We start from the raw sequence: 14228 nt of genomic DNA, 5'->3' as shown, positions 1-14228 counted from the left end.
TAAAATATTCTCAATGCTCAGAACAGCCCCCTGCAACAAAGAATTATTTGGTTCCAAATGCCAATAGTGCCAAAGTTTCAAAATCCTGCTCATAAATGTCATAGTACATTCAAGGTGTCTTGTCCAATCAGTGCATATAGTGCATTCCTGTTCAGTTCATAGAAAATAAAAGTAGTTACAAACATTTATTGAATTTTACTCTATTTCAGGTACTATCCTCACATCACATGGTTTATTTTATTAATCTTTTGAATTCTATGAGATAGATCTTGCTTTTATCCTCATTTAACAGGTTGGGAAACTGATCCACAGAACACTTAAGATATATATCAAAAGCCACATAGTTGGCAAATGGGGGTGCCCAGATCATGAGCAGAAAGTCCTTTTCCAGAATCATGATTCTGACCACTAAGATGGAGAATACAGTAATTATAGGTATGGTTACCCCCAAGCCCAATGGTAGAAAAATTACAGAGAACAAAACCAATGGATTCTCTTCATTCTTCTCTCTCACACACACATGCATGCGTGCACAAAATCCACTCTATCAAATATCAACAGCAGTGTTTTTCTGTGTCACAGAAAATTCCATCATGCCACTGACACATTTCAGAGCTCCTCTTCCTGAGGGAGGGTTTCGAGGTGGGAAAGGATACCTTGAGCTCCATCTAAAGCAGCAGTTTTGACAGTCTAAGCATTTTGATGTATGTGTGTCCAGATGTATTTTTATCTGTTTTGTGAATAATAATAACCATATTTTCCTAATGGCATATTTTTGCCATGTAAATTAGAATGTAATAAAAGTTAGGCCTATAGTAATATGTATCACAGTTTCTTACCTTCCAATATACTTTCCTGGAGGCCAAAGACAGACATAAAATTAAAGCTAATGACACTGGGGAGCCACTGGATATTTACATGTGAGTATCCCTGTGATTCAGAATAAAAATATTTGTTGAAAACTACTGATTTAATAGTTAGAGTGTATTCATCAAGATAAGCATTTAATTCCCCAATTTTGACTTTTAAATCATCCACTTTAAATATAAATTACATGAACATCTCTCATTTTAGCAAACTAGAATGCATAGTTTTAGTACAATTTACTCCATTTGGTCACAAAGTTAGAATCTATTTCTCTGAAGTATGGCATTTTCACATTTTTAAAACAGTGTACTCAGTTTTCACATTTATTAAGAAATAAAATATCCATAAGAAAAAAAGGCGGAAAAGGAGGGGAGAAGTTCTGAAGCCAGAATGGGAAAGTGCAGGGGGGGGGCGGGGGGAGGGGAGAGGATTGCCAGGACAAGCTAGGAAGAGGGAAGCCAGAGGCCTATTCATTCAGTGTCCTTGATCTACCCATCAGGAGGCAACCTGGACAACTTTGGGGGCTCCGTAGAACACAATTTTAAAAGGACTATCCAAAATATATTAGGCTAATTTAGATAATAAAATTACTATAACTATATTAAAATCTTGTTGGTACATTAAAGTTGTAGGTCTAATTGACATTTTAATTAAATTCTGTTGGAAAATATGCTATTATATAATATACATTTACATATCATTAAATGCTACCTCTTACTGTATGGTTAAACTTGAACTTTCTGATTTTCAAGTGGTGTACGTTATCCTGAGGCACTCCATTCCTGTCTCTGCCAGTGGCTTATGCTCATCTCTTGACCATTTCTGTCAAAAATGCAAATTGAGATTCTATTATAGAAAAACCTAGAGTAAATTATATTTAATGGGCTTTTATGACACAATACTCAATTTAAAATGGACAGTTTTCATCTTTTAAGCTGTATTTTGGGCTTATTTTTGAGCAGTGATGTATTCCTTTTGATTGTTCTCTTATTTTCTGATAAACAGTGACTGTAATAAATCTTGATCCTGCCTTTGGTCTAGATAGTTAGTAGCTGTGTATTTGTTTTCTTTGATAGCAACACACATTAATATTTATAACCGTTTTTCTTTGCAGCATCTCCCAGATGGCTCTGTGCCCAGTGCACATGTTGAATTTTATCTTTTACCATACCCCAGTGAAATTCGTAGGAGGAAAACAAAATCTGTTCCAAAATGTACCAACCCCACTTACAATGAAATTGTAAGTATGATTCATCTCTTGTCCAGTTGTTTTGTATTTTTCTTTCCATTTTTCAGCTTAACAACCAAATATGGAAAATTTGCAGTAATCGGCAGCATTATTCCATAAAGGGAAGACATTTCCCAAAATAGCCACTGTGTGCTGATCACTGTTCTTGATGCTATAGGAACTGGAAAATACAGAAACTGCTCTCAAAGTGCTTATGAACCAATTTTCAAACTGTGGCAGCCTTCAGCAAGAGCACAAGACTATATGGCATTTGTTTCACCTACTAACATTATCCCTGACTTCATCTTATTTTCTCTAACCTTATTTTTCTTTACCTGGTTTTCCTTACTTAATAACTTTATTATAGTCTAATCTGAGTATAACAATAAACTTCATAAAATCTCCTTTGAAAAGCTGATCAAAATAAGTACAAAACACAAATTAATTTATGTCATGTACAGCTAATTCATTTGTATTATATGATTGAGCATCCTATTCCCTAATTCTTTCTAAGGCAAACCATATATTCATTCTCTTGATTCCATCCTTTCCCATCTCCTCTGTTTCTTGCTCTGCTGACTATCTGCTCACCTTTTATTTCATTTTGTTTTGTTTTTTAATGGCCACACCCATTGCATATGAAAGTTCCCAGGCCAGGGATTGAGTCTGAGCTACAGCTACAGCTGTGGCAACGCCAGACCCTTTAACTCACTGCTCTGGGCAGGGATCAAACCTGTGCCTCTGCAGTGACCCAAGCCACCACAGTCGAATTCTTAACCCACTGTGCCACAACAGGAACTCCCTTGCTCACCTTGTCTTAAGGTTATCTCACCCACTGGATCCTCAACTCAGAAGTATTTTAAAAAAGCAAAACAAACTCAATTCGGCCTTTCTAAAGCATCCAAAGTTTCTTTCCTTTGCTGTCACCTCCAAACTTTTGCAAAATTAACTCACATTTCCTGCTCTCACTTCATCTCTTCCTTCCCACCCTGTAATTCTTTGCAGTGTAGATTCTGACCTTGACTAATGCTGCTTTATTCAGGCGGCATCAATAGACTCCCAGCTGCTTAGTCCACCAAGCCATCAGGCTCTTCTCTCCTACACAGTTAGATGGCAGCACTGTTAACTGCTCCCCATCTCTTTTGTGTGTGTGTGTGTGTGTCTTTTTGCCTTTTCTAGGGACACTCCTGCAGCATATGAAGGTTCCCAGGCTAGGGGTCTAATTGGAGCTATAGCCACCGGCCTACATGAGCCACAGCAACTCGGGATCCAAGCAGCATCTGTGACCCACACTGCAGCTCACAGCGACGCCGGATCCTTAGCCCACTGAACAAGGCCAGGGATCAAACCTGCAACCTCATGGTTCCTAGTCAGATTCATTAACCACTGCGCCACGACGGGAACTCCTGCTCCCCATATCTTGACACTTCCCTTTTGCTTCTTGAGTTCTACCTTTTTTTTTTTCTTCTTCTATTTCTTGGGCCGCTCCTGTGGCATATGGAGGTTCCCAGGCTAGGGGCGAATCGGAGCTGTAGCCACAGGCCTACGCCAGAGCCACAACAGCGCAGGATCCGAGCCACGCCTGCGACCTACACCACGGCTCACAGCAACACCGAATCCTTAATCCCACTGAGCAAGGGCAGGGACCAAACCCGCAACTTCATGGTTCCTAGTCGGATTCGTTAACCACTGCGCCATGACAGGAACTCCATTCTACCTTTTTTTTTGAAGTTCTGCCATGATCTATGTGTAACTCTGATAATCTTTTTTAAATTTAATTTTTATTATAGTTGATTTACAGTGTTGTGTCAATTTCTGCTGTAGAGCACAGCAACCCAGACATACACATAAATACATTCTTTTTCTCATATTATCTTCCATCATATTCTGTCCCAAGAGATTGGATATAATTCCCTATGCCATACAGTAGGACCTCATTGTTTATCCATTCTAAATGTAATAGTTTGCATCCACCAACCCCAAACTCCCCATTTATTCCCCCCTATCAAATTACCAATAACATTCTTCACAGAACTAGAACAAAATACTTTAAAATTTGTATGGAAACATGAAAGACTCCAAACTGCCAAAGCAATATTGAAAAAGAAAATGGAACTGGAGGAATCAGGCTCCCTGACTTCTGACTATACTACAAAGTTAAAGTCATCAAAAGAGTTCTACCTTTTCTTAATTCCTTTCTATTGTCTCTAACCACTCTCTCATTTTCCTTCATTGATATTCTTCCTCTGAAACTACTGTTTTTTGCTGGAATTCCATGATCTACCTTCATCTCCTTTTGATATATACAGTCAAAATTATCTTATGTGTCTACAAATTTTCACTTATCACCTGTTGGTAAATTGCATCTGAATTTATTCCTCAAACCCTAGCTTCTCTCCTAAGCTTTAAACCTGTACCTCTGCTCGATTATTAAAGAGCCTCTATAGGATGTCTCCTATGGACTTTTAAACCAGACTTTCCTCCTCTGTTTGCCATCTCAGAAGATACTTTCTAATGACATCACCTTCTCCCTCACTCACATGTCCAGTTAATCCCCAAGTTTTTAAGTTCCACTTGTCCAGTCACCTACCTCTTAAATATCTCCTCTGTCTCAGCACTAATTCTTTGTTTGAGATCTTTGTAATTTTGGCTACTGTAGAAGTCTCCTATCTGCCTCCTATCTTGGGTTTTTCAATTAAGTCATTCAGAATTCTATTTAAGGTGTCAAAAAATACTCATATTATTATTCTATTTAACTTTTTTCAAATGTTCCCTACTGCCTACTGGATAATGTCTATAATCCCAAGCATGGCATTTATAGTCCTTAAAATTTGACTCAGTAGCTTTCCTGAGTTATCTCTTGGAACAGTATCATCCTTATATACCTTAAGAAAATTTTTTTGTTTTCAGATAATTGTAGATTCACAAGCAGTTAGAAGAAATAATATGTAGATAATTCAAATACCCTTCCATTTCTTTTCAATAATGGTAACATCTTGCTTGGCTATTGACAATATCACAACTAGTAAACTGACAGTGATACAGTCCACTGATCTTATTCAGATTTCATGAGTTTTACATGTGTGGCTTTTGTGACCACCACCGCACTTAAGGTACAGAACATTTAAGGTACAGGGATTCCTAGTTGCTACCCTATCCTAGCCACAGACACTCTCCTCCCTCTAATGCCACACCAAACCCTGACATCTGTTAATCTATTCTCTATCTCTATAATTTTGTCATTTCAAATGTAATATAAATCTAATCATACAGTTTGTAACATTTTAAGATTGGGCTTTTTTTCACTGACCAAAATTCCCTAGTGATCCATCCAAGTAGCTGCATGTTTGTCAGTTTTCACTGCTGAATAGCAGTCATGACATGGTGGTATGACAGATTCTTTAACTGTTCACCCATTAAAGGACATCTGGGTTATTTCTAGCTTGGAGCTATTGCAAGCAAAGCTGCTGTGAACATTGATGTACAGGGTTTTGTGTAAACACATAAGTTGTAATTTCCCTGAGACAAATGCTTAAAATGTAATTACTGGTATGGTAAGGCTGTATATAGTTTTTCAAGAAACCATCACTTTTTCTACGCTCCCACCAGCAATGTTTGTGCCAATTTCTCTACATCTTTGCCAGCATCTGGTGTTATTGAAAGGTATAGTGTGAAAGCTCATTGTGCTTTTTGTTTGTTTGTTTTTGCTTTTTAGGGCTGCACCCGCAGCATATGGAGGTTCCCAGGCTAGGGGTTGAATTGGAGCTACAGCTGCCAGCCTACACCACAGCCTCAGCAATGCGGGATCTGAGCTGTGTCTATGACCTACACCACAGCTCAAAGCAACGGCAGATGGGTTTAACCCACTGAGAGAGGCCAGGGTTTGAACCCACATCCTCATGGATCCTAGTTGGGTTTGTTAACCTCTGAGCCACAAAGGGAACTCCACTCATTGTGCTTTTAATTCACACTTATCTAGTAACTAATGATGCAGAATTTCTTTTCATGTGCTTATTTACCCCATCTGCCTATCCTCTTTGCTGAAATGTCTCTTTATACTTTTTCTAATTAGATGTTTGCAGTTTTACTCATTTTTATTACTAACTTTTGAGATTATTTATATACTATGGATAATATTCCTTTGTCAGATGTGAGGTTTGCATATATTTTCTCTCAGTCTGTAGCTTGTCTTTTCATCCTCTCTCAGGGTCTTTCACAGAGTAAAAGTTTGCTCATGCCCTTCCTCTGCCCCATACTTAGTCACATTCTCAAGTCACACAGACAGTTTGTCATTCCCTGAATAGTCCCTAGGACCTCTGCAATGGAGCTCATGTAACCCTCTCCTGCCCTTCTCTGCCAACTTTGAGGCTCACCTCAAATACAGACTCTTACACTACACTTACAACCTCTTACTTAGTCCTACACGGTCTTTGCTTCTGGTACACTGAAAACTTCTTGAGGACAGGGAAAATGTCTTACCTTTGTTAGTATCTCCGAAACTTAGCTACTTCTTAAAAGACTTGTGGAATTAAATATTTGGGGTAGCTTTATAAGGAACACTTTGTGTATATGTGTTTAAAATGTAAACTATCAAATACTTAATATATATTCACGCTTATATATAATTTAGTGAGGAAAGATATTTTGACATTTTATTATTTGTCATGATGTCAACATCTACAGATATACACCTCTCAACTAAATACGACTAGTTTCTATACCTTCTGGGTATAAGACCCCGTATGTCAATATCAAGAAGCTTCTCAGACTCTATGTTGTACTTCAGCACTTGTAATCTAAGGAAACATATAATGACAAAAAGCCACTAACGATTCAGGAATTTAGGAGTCTGCATTGTGGCTTAGCGGGTTAAGAACCTGACTAGTATCCATAAGGATGCTGGTTCAATCCCTGACATAGGTTAGTGGGTTAAGGATCCAGCATGGCCGCAAGGTGCAGTGTATGTAGGTTGCAGATGCAGCTTAGGCCAGCAGCTGCAGCTTCAATTCAGCCTCTAGGTCTGGGAACTACTATATAACATGGGTGCAGCTCTTAAAAAAAAAAAAAAAAAAGGGAAAATACAGATGTTTAAATAAAATTTGCATTTTATTTTTTAAGCTATATGTACCATAAAAAAGTGGTAAATGCATATGCATGGAGATTATTTTATAATGCTTTCTATGTTCATAAATTTTCTGATGCCTTGCAAATACTTCTGAATCCTCACACATTCATGGCCCATTGATTGGAAATCACTGTAGTACTTTCACCATCAGCCCTTACTTGTAGCTTGGACATACTTTTTATACATTGAACACATTTTAAATTGTTGCAAAAGTAAGAATACATAGCCCATGGTCTCTGCATAGCAAATTCCAATTTAAACATAACCCAGATGAATAGAAATGTAAATTTATGTGTGGATACATGACTACTTTAATAGTAATGATCTTTGTATCATCAAATTTAGCAGGGAAGCTGGTTGAATTTAGAAAGTGATAAGAAAAAAAAAAAGACTACAGTATTTTTATTTTTCTCCCATTATGCTCTGTCTGTATCAATACAACAAGAATCTTTAGAAGAAACACCCCCCAAAAAAGTGCACCAGTTTTAGCTCTGGTTTTATTTTCTTGCCACCTCAGCTGTTATCTAGGCCCCATCTCTATGAGAAACCCCTCAGTTATTTCCGTGCAGTCTCAGAAGCACCTTATACAGTCATCCCTCATCCTTTCATGTCTACAGGGGAGCTGGTTCCCTGGATACCAAAATTCACAGATGCCCAAGTCCTTCATATAAAATGACATAGTATGTGCATATAATGTATCCACATCCTCTCATATATTTTAAATCATCTCTAGATTACATGTAATACTTGATGTAATATAAATGCTATGTAAGTAGTTGCTGGTGTGCAGCAAATTCAACTTTTGCTTTTTAGAACTTTCTGGAATTTTTTTCCCTGAATATTTTTGATTCATGTTTGATTGACACCTGGATGCAGAACCCAGGGATACTGAGGGACAACTGTATGTGCCCTTTCTAGGGAGCCCAGTATGTTATCCCATGGCATCCACCTAATTTTTAACTTCTCCTCCTGCTTTGCTTCCTAATTATTGCTACATCAGCCCCTCTACACACCTGGGATTTCTCAAACTGCCAAAGCCATGCAGTATTCCGGGATGTGGGAGAGAACAACCTTATCCCCTTTTTTTATATAAATATCTTAGGAAATACACTGCATCACTGATGTCTTACAAAGCTTTTCATGAAAACAGTTCTTTAAATTTTTATTCATAACCCTCTTTCCCCCGATACCCAGACCTGAGAGAAGCTGGGTCAGGAACATGACCTAGTGTCTCTTTGGGATTCACTCTTAAGATATTAAAGCTTAGGTACAGGGCCAAGCTTGTCTACTTGACACTTCCCAAAGTGATTCCCAGCAGGCTTTGCGAGCAGCCTTCCTGAAAACCCCTGTCATATACAGATCCCCGTGGAGGACATGGCCAGGCTCAAGAGGGCGGGGCTGGCAGTCGGAGTGCTAACAGAACTGCCCCTACGCGCTTTCAAAAGCAGAGCTGAGCACTGACTCCAATGCCATTGCTCTTTCTATTTTACTGCTTTTGGCATCTGGTTAAAACTATTGTTTTTTAGTGATTCATTAGAAAGATGGATTCTATTTTAAAACAATTATATTGCTACAGTCAATGTATTTCATATATTGTATTCCTTTCTTAGATATTATCCTACTATAAGGTATAAAGGGGATATTAGAAAGGATAGAAGAATGCTCTGTTTCTCATACCTTAAAATATCATGCAGAATGTGCATGACTGTCTAGCATAGAGTGAGGGATATGGTACACTCAGTAAGCAATGGCGATTGTTATCTGTATTCTTCTCTCATTTGATACTCACAATATGATGAAAATTCTATTTGCAAATGAAGACATTGAGGCCTTGAGGTAAATATTTTGATCAGGGCTATATAACTAGATTTCAATTCCAGAACTGCCTGACCCCAAAGCCCCAACTGATCCACTACACTCTTCTGTGCTATCACCCTCTCTCTCCACCCACAGAGTTCTGGTCTCACTCACTTTGAGCTCTCCCTTTCATTGTCCTGCCTTCTCACCCTTCTTCCCATCAGCCCTAAGCACAGTTCACTTTCCCCTTGCAACTATTAGAATACCCTGGCAGTCATTAAAATATTCTTTAGATTTATTTACTAGACTCCAGTATCAAATATCATACAGTGAATATTTGTGTATAACTCAATAGATACTAAATTACCCCAAACAATTCTTTTTACTTGATGTGACAATTTCAAACCTACAAATTCAGTGTTTGTCAGAAGGCAATTAAGAAGACACATGCCTATGGGTAAAAAGTATTATAAAGTGAAATTAAAAGAGTGGTGCATTTTTGGTTCTGTTCATGTCAAGGCAGATATATATTAAATTGTTTAGTCTCAAAGAATATTATCATCTGTGTACTTCTCTAGCATTCCCCACTAATTGCATGGTAAGAAAAAAGTGCTTTTTAAAAAATCATGGATGCAGTAAAGCTATTAAAATAAATATATATCATCTATGATGTGCAATGATTACTCATTTATAAAACTACAGTCACTTTCAAGAAAATAATTTTTAGGAGTTCCCTTGTGGCTCAGTGGTAACCACCCTGTGTAGTATCAATGAGGATGCAGGTTTGATCCCTGATGCTGCTCAGTGGGTTAAGGATCTGGCATTGCTGTGAGCTGTGGTGTAGGTCACAGATGCAGGTCGGATCCTGTGTTGCTGTGGCTGTGGTGTAGGCCCACAGCTGCAGCTCTGATTTGACCCCTAGCCTGGGAACTTCTATTTGCCGTGGGTGCAGCTCTAAAAAGAAAAGAAAAAAAAAGAAATAAAGAAAATAACTTTTGCATAATGAAACACAGGGGAACAATCCATTAGTAATATAAACCTTGGAGTTCAAATGTTTGTATTTTAACCAGGAAGGCAATAAATTTCTAATGTCATTTATTAGAGAATTTCAGCTTGCTAAATACCTGGGAGACTCAATTTTGTCCACAGCTGTTATCTCCAGTCAACTAAGGCAAACTTCCAAGAAACAACTGTTCTTTATTACGTATATTTGATGGATCTTTTCCACTTATAACTCATTACTGTTTTCTGGCTTGGTAGTAAGGCTTATAGTCATTATCTCATCTTATTCTCCATCACAGTGCTAAAAAGGTAAATATTATTATCACCACATTCAAATGAGAAAACACATTCAGATGGCCCCCAACTTATGATGGTTCGACCTGCAATTTTTTTACTTTGCAATGCTGCAAAGCAATACACATTCAGTAGAAACTGTATTTTGAATTTTGATCTTTTCCCAAGTTATTGATATTGCAGAATGATACTCTCTCCTAATGCTGGGCAGTGGCAGCTCCCAGCCATGAAATCACAAGGGTAAACAACCAATACACCTACAACAACTTTTGTACCCATACAACCATTGTGTTTTCCACTTTCAGTTTATCATTCAGTGAATTACATGAGACACTCAACACTTTATTATTGAAGAGGCTTTGTGTTAGATGACTTTTTTTTTTTTCTTTTTAGGGCTGTACCTGTGGCATATGGAAGTTTCCGGGCTAAGGGTCGAATAGGAGCTGCAGCTGCAGGCCTACACCACAGCCACAGCGACATGAGATCCAAGCTGTAACTGTGACCTACGCCACAGCTTGTGGCAACACCTGATCCTTAACTCACAGAGCAAGGCCAGGTATCAAACCCACATCCTCACAGAGACTAGTCGGGTTCTTAACCAGCTAAGCCACAATGGAAACTCCTGTGTTGGATGATTTTGCCCAGTTCTAGGTTAATGGAAGTGTTCTCAGCATGTTTAAGGTAGGCTAGGCTAAGCTATGATGTTTGATAGATTAGGTATATTAAGTGCATTTTTGGCTTACAATATTTTCAATTTACCACGGGATTTTTAGGATGTAACTCCACTGCCTGTCAAGGAGGATCTGTAGTTGATAACAGATTCATGTAAATATAAATCATTGATATGTTCCCTAGACATTTTTATCTTTAGCGCTAATTTATATGATTCACAGAGTTCCTAAGCCAGATTTTTTTCAAAAGCCCAGCTTATAATTATTCCTTTTTTTTTTTTTTTTAAACACACAGCAATGCTTTGTGGGCCCCTTCATCTGTTTTCTCTGTAAAATAAGAGATGAGTTGATCTGCTGAAAGAGTTATGGGGAGGAAAGTGGAAGATCATTTAGTCGGTTTAAAATAACCACTGTAGAGAAAAGGAGAAGGAGATTACTTTTCTGAGGTCCTGGAAAGATAAGCATTTAGGAGATAACAGTGGTTCACAGAGTCCACACTGAGCAACCCATTGCAATTAAAGAAGACGAATTACATTGGTAGGCTTTAGAAATTTCTAAGGCAACCCTTAAAATCCTTTACTATCCCAGGGAACTCAATACATTAAATGGAATGAGTTGAATAAGCAATCCTAAGAAACTTAAAAGGTAATCTCCTATCTGAAATGGGAGTAAAATTCTAGAAAAGTAGTTAGCCAAAAGCTGTCACATGAAGCAGGGTAGACTAAATTAACATATAATATCATATCTCATGTCCATTGAGTGAATTAGTATTTGCTTGATAAGTAAAACATTGCTCAGAGCAGCTAACAGATTAATCTTGAACAGAATTTCATTGATAACTTAATGGTTCATAAATGGTAGGCAAATATGGTGCCATGGGCAGAATCAAAGCTATACACACTGGGAAGGGCTTTCTTCTCAATTTGTTTCCCATGACTCTTTTTTGCATATATAGAGAACGCTTCTTTCTAGCTTGTAGCTTAGCTATAAAAAGCAAGCACATTTGTAGCATCATATGAAACTCCTTTTCTAAATGTGCTATAAGGAGTTTCTTTGGCAACCATGTTGGATTTATACACAGCTCTCCCCTCCTTTTAAGATGGATAGCTAATTTCTTGATAGTACTACACTCAAAGTTTCTTTACCACTGCAGGCATCCAGTGGTAATGTCTGACTTACTTCTTGGATATTATAATACATAGTTGAACAGCTCTCTTTTTTAAAAACAGTTGCATGACTAGTAAGTGAAAAAGAGCAAGACACAAAACTGTACTCCTACCATAATTACAGCTCATTTTCTTAAAAAGTGATTATATAGAGAAAACAAAAAGCACATCAAAATGTTAACTATAATTATCTCCTAGTGGTAGAAACAGTTTTTTCCTTTTTTCTTTTTTTGTCTCATCCCCATATTTTATTTAATGAGCATATATTTACATAACTAAAAATTAAATAATTTTAAATAAATTAAAAGTAACCATAGAGCAACTTCTTCACATGTAGAAGAAAACATTGTTGTACTACATTAAATTAACACAAGGAAATCATGGCGATTGGTCTGCTTTTCCCATTAGCCTTCAACAAAGAAAAATGGTGTTCAAGGTCCCATATTGCACAGTAAATTCAAGGACAGTTAAAAGGTGATGGGTATTTGAAACTTATTCCTAGAAAATGATTTACAGTCTTACTAAGTTAGGGGTAGACAATCATTAAAGGAATCAGAGTAAATTCTAAGCTTCTTAGAGAAATATTCTGTCATTAAACTCCTTTGTGTTAGCAGATCCTTTAGTTCTTCATAATTAGATTTAGGAATGAAAGATTCTAACATTAACCTGTCTGTTCAAAGGTACAAGATATTAGCATGCAAATATTTTTGTTAAAATAAATGTATTTTAAAAGATGCCTTTAAGCAAATCTGACTCATCTTCTCATCATTCTCTCCCTTTTCAGGTAGTATATGATGAAGTCACAGAGCTCCAAGGACATGTCTTAATGCTTATTGTGAAGAGCAAAACCACGTTTGTAGGAGCAATCAACATCCGACTTTGTAGTGTTCTGCTCAATGAAGAAAAATGGTATCCACTAGGAAACAATATAATTTGAGCATGACTCTGAACATATGCATTTATTAACTACTTGTATTTTTTTTCACTTTGGGGCCTCTCTATCACAAGGTCAGGGCATTTATGTTATCAAAGATAGTGTGGTGTGCTAAGGACAAAAAGAAATCAGGATCAGTCTTTTATAGTTATTTATTCTCTATCTGGGTTTCATTATTTTCTTAGAAACTTTTCTCCAATTGATTGTGCAATATTCAATGTGTAAAATAAGTTCCCATCGTGGTGCAGTGGTTAATGAATCCGACTAGGAACCATGAGGTTAGAGGTTCAAACCCTGGCCTTGCTCAGTGGATTAAGGATCTGGCGTTGCCGTGAGCTGCAGTGTAGGTCACAGATGAGGCTCGGATCCCGCATTGCTATGGCTCGGGTGTAGGCCGGGGACTACACCTCTGATTAGACCCCTAGCCTGGGAACCTCTATATGCCGTGTGTGCAGCCCTAGAAAAGGCAAATAAATAAATAAATAAATAAATAAATAAATAAGAAAAGGACATTTAATTTTAATATATCTTTTAAATCAAACATGCATTCACATTTTAATTGTGTGCCTACAATTAAAGGAAATATTTTAATGTATTTTCCAGAAAATACAAGCAAATAAATAAATCTCACCAATTACTTCATGACTTAAGTATATCTGTAACAACAATTTTTAAATTTGAATTAAATATATACCTTCATATCCACTTACAGTCTAATTTATTGAAGGGATTAGTAAGCTCCAGTAGAATGCTGAATTATTTTCTATCAGAAGAACCAAACATAAGTACCTGAAATTCTTAAATCCAATTTTTGGATGAAACTATTTTGTAGTTTTTCACCCTCTCCAACACCAACCAATTCGTCATCACCCAACCAGAAGCATTATCACATTTTAAATTTTATTATCCCCTACTTCAAAGATCTCCAACTCTGAAACCCTCCCCTCCAATCAAAACCTCTCTGCACCACAAAAAGTTTTCTTAGTTCTAAACCTACTTTCATACTCATCATGACCTGAGTAAATAACCCAACATATTTCTACTTTAAGGGAATTAAATAGGGTTTTTTTTTAATTCCTGCCAATTAAATCATTAAAACTCTTGCTTTAGTCAATGTTTTCCTCTGTGTGAATAAAAAGTTACT

At 37.2% G+C, this 14228-nt stretch overlaps 1 protein-coding gene across 1 annotated transcript in view; it reads left to right on the top strand.

Annotated features, from left to right (window-relative positions):
• PIK3C2G (phosphatidylinositol-4-phosphate 3-kinase catalytic subunit type 2 gamma) overlaps nucleotides 1-13555 on the top strand; it is a 360083-nt gene extending 346528 nt beyond the window's left edge. Inside the window, exons 32-33 of the mRNA XM_047787464.1 lie at nucleotides 1982-2107; nucleotides 12935-13555. Coding sequence (XP_047643420.1) covers nucleotides 1982-2107; nucleotides 12935-13087 — 279 coding nt within the window. The 3' untranslated portion in view covers nucleotides 13088-13555. The remainder of the gene's footprint in view (nucleotides 1-1981; nucleotides 2108-12934) is intronic.
• Nucleotides 13556-14228: the final 673 nt, after the last annotated feature.

The sequence above is a fragment of the Phacochoerus africanus genome, chromosome 7, assembly GCF_016906955.1.
Source record: "Phacochoerus africanus isolate WHEZ1 chromosome 7, ROS_Pafr_v1, whole genome shotgun sequence".
Taxonomy (NCBI): Eukaryota; Metazoa; Chordata; class Mammalia; order Artiodactyla; family Suidae; genus Phacochoerus; species Phacochoerus africanus.
Note: the sequence above shows the minus strand (reverse complement) of the source record. Positions and strands in the feature narration are given on the sequence as shown.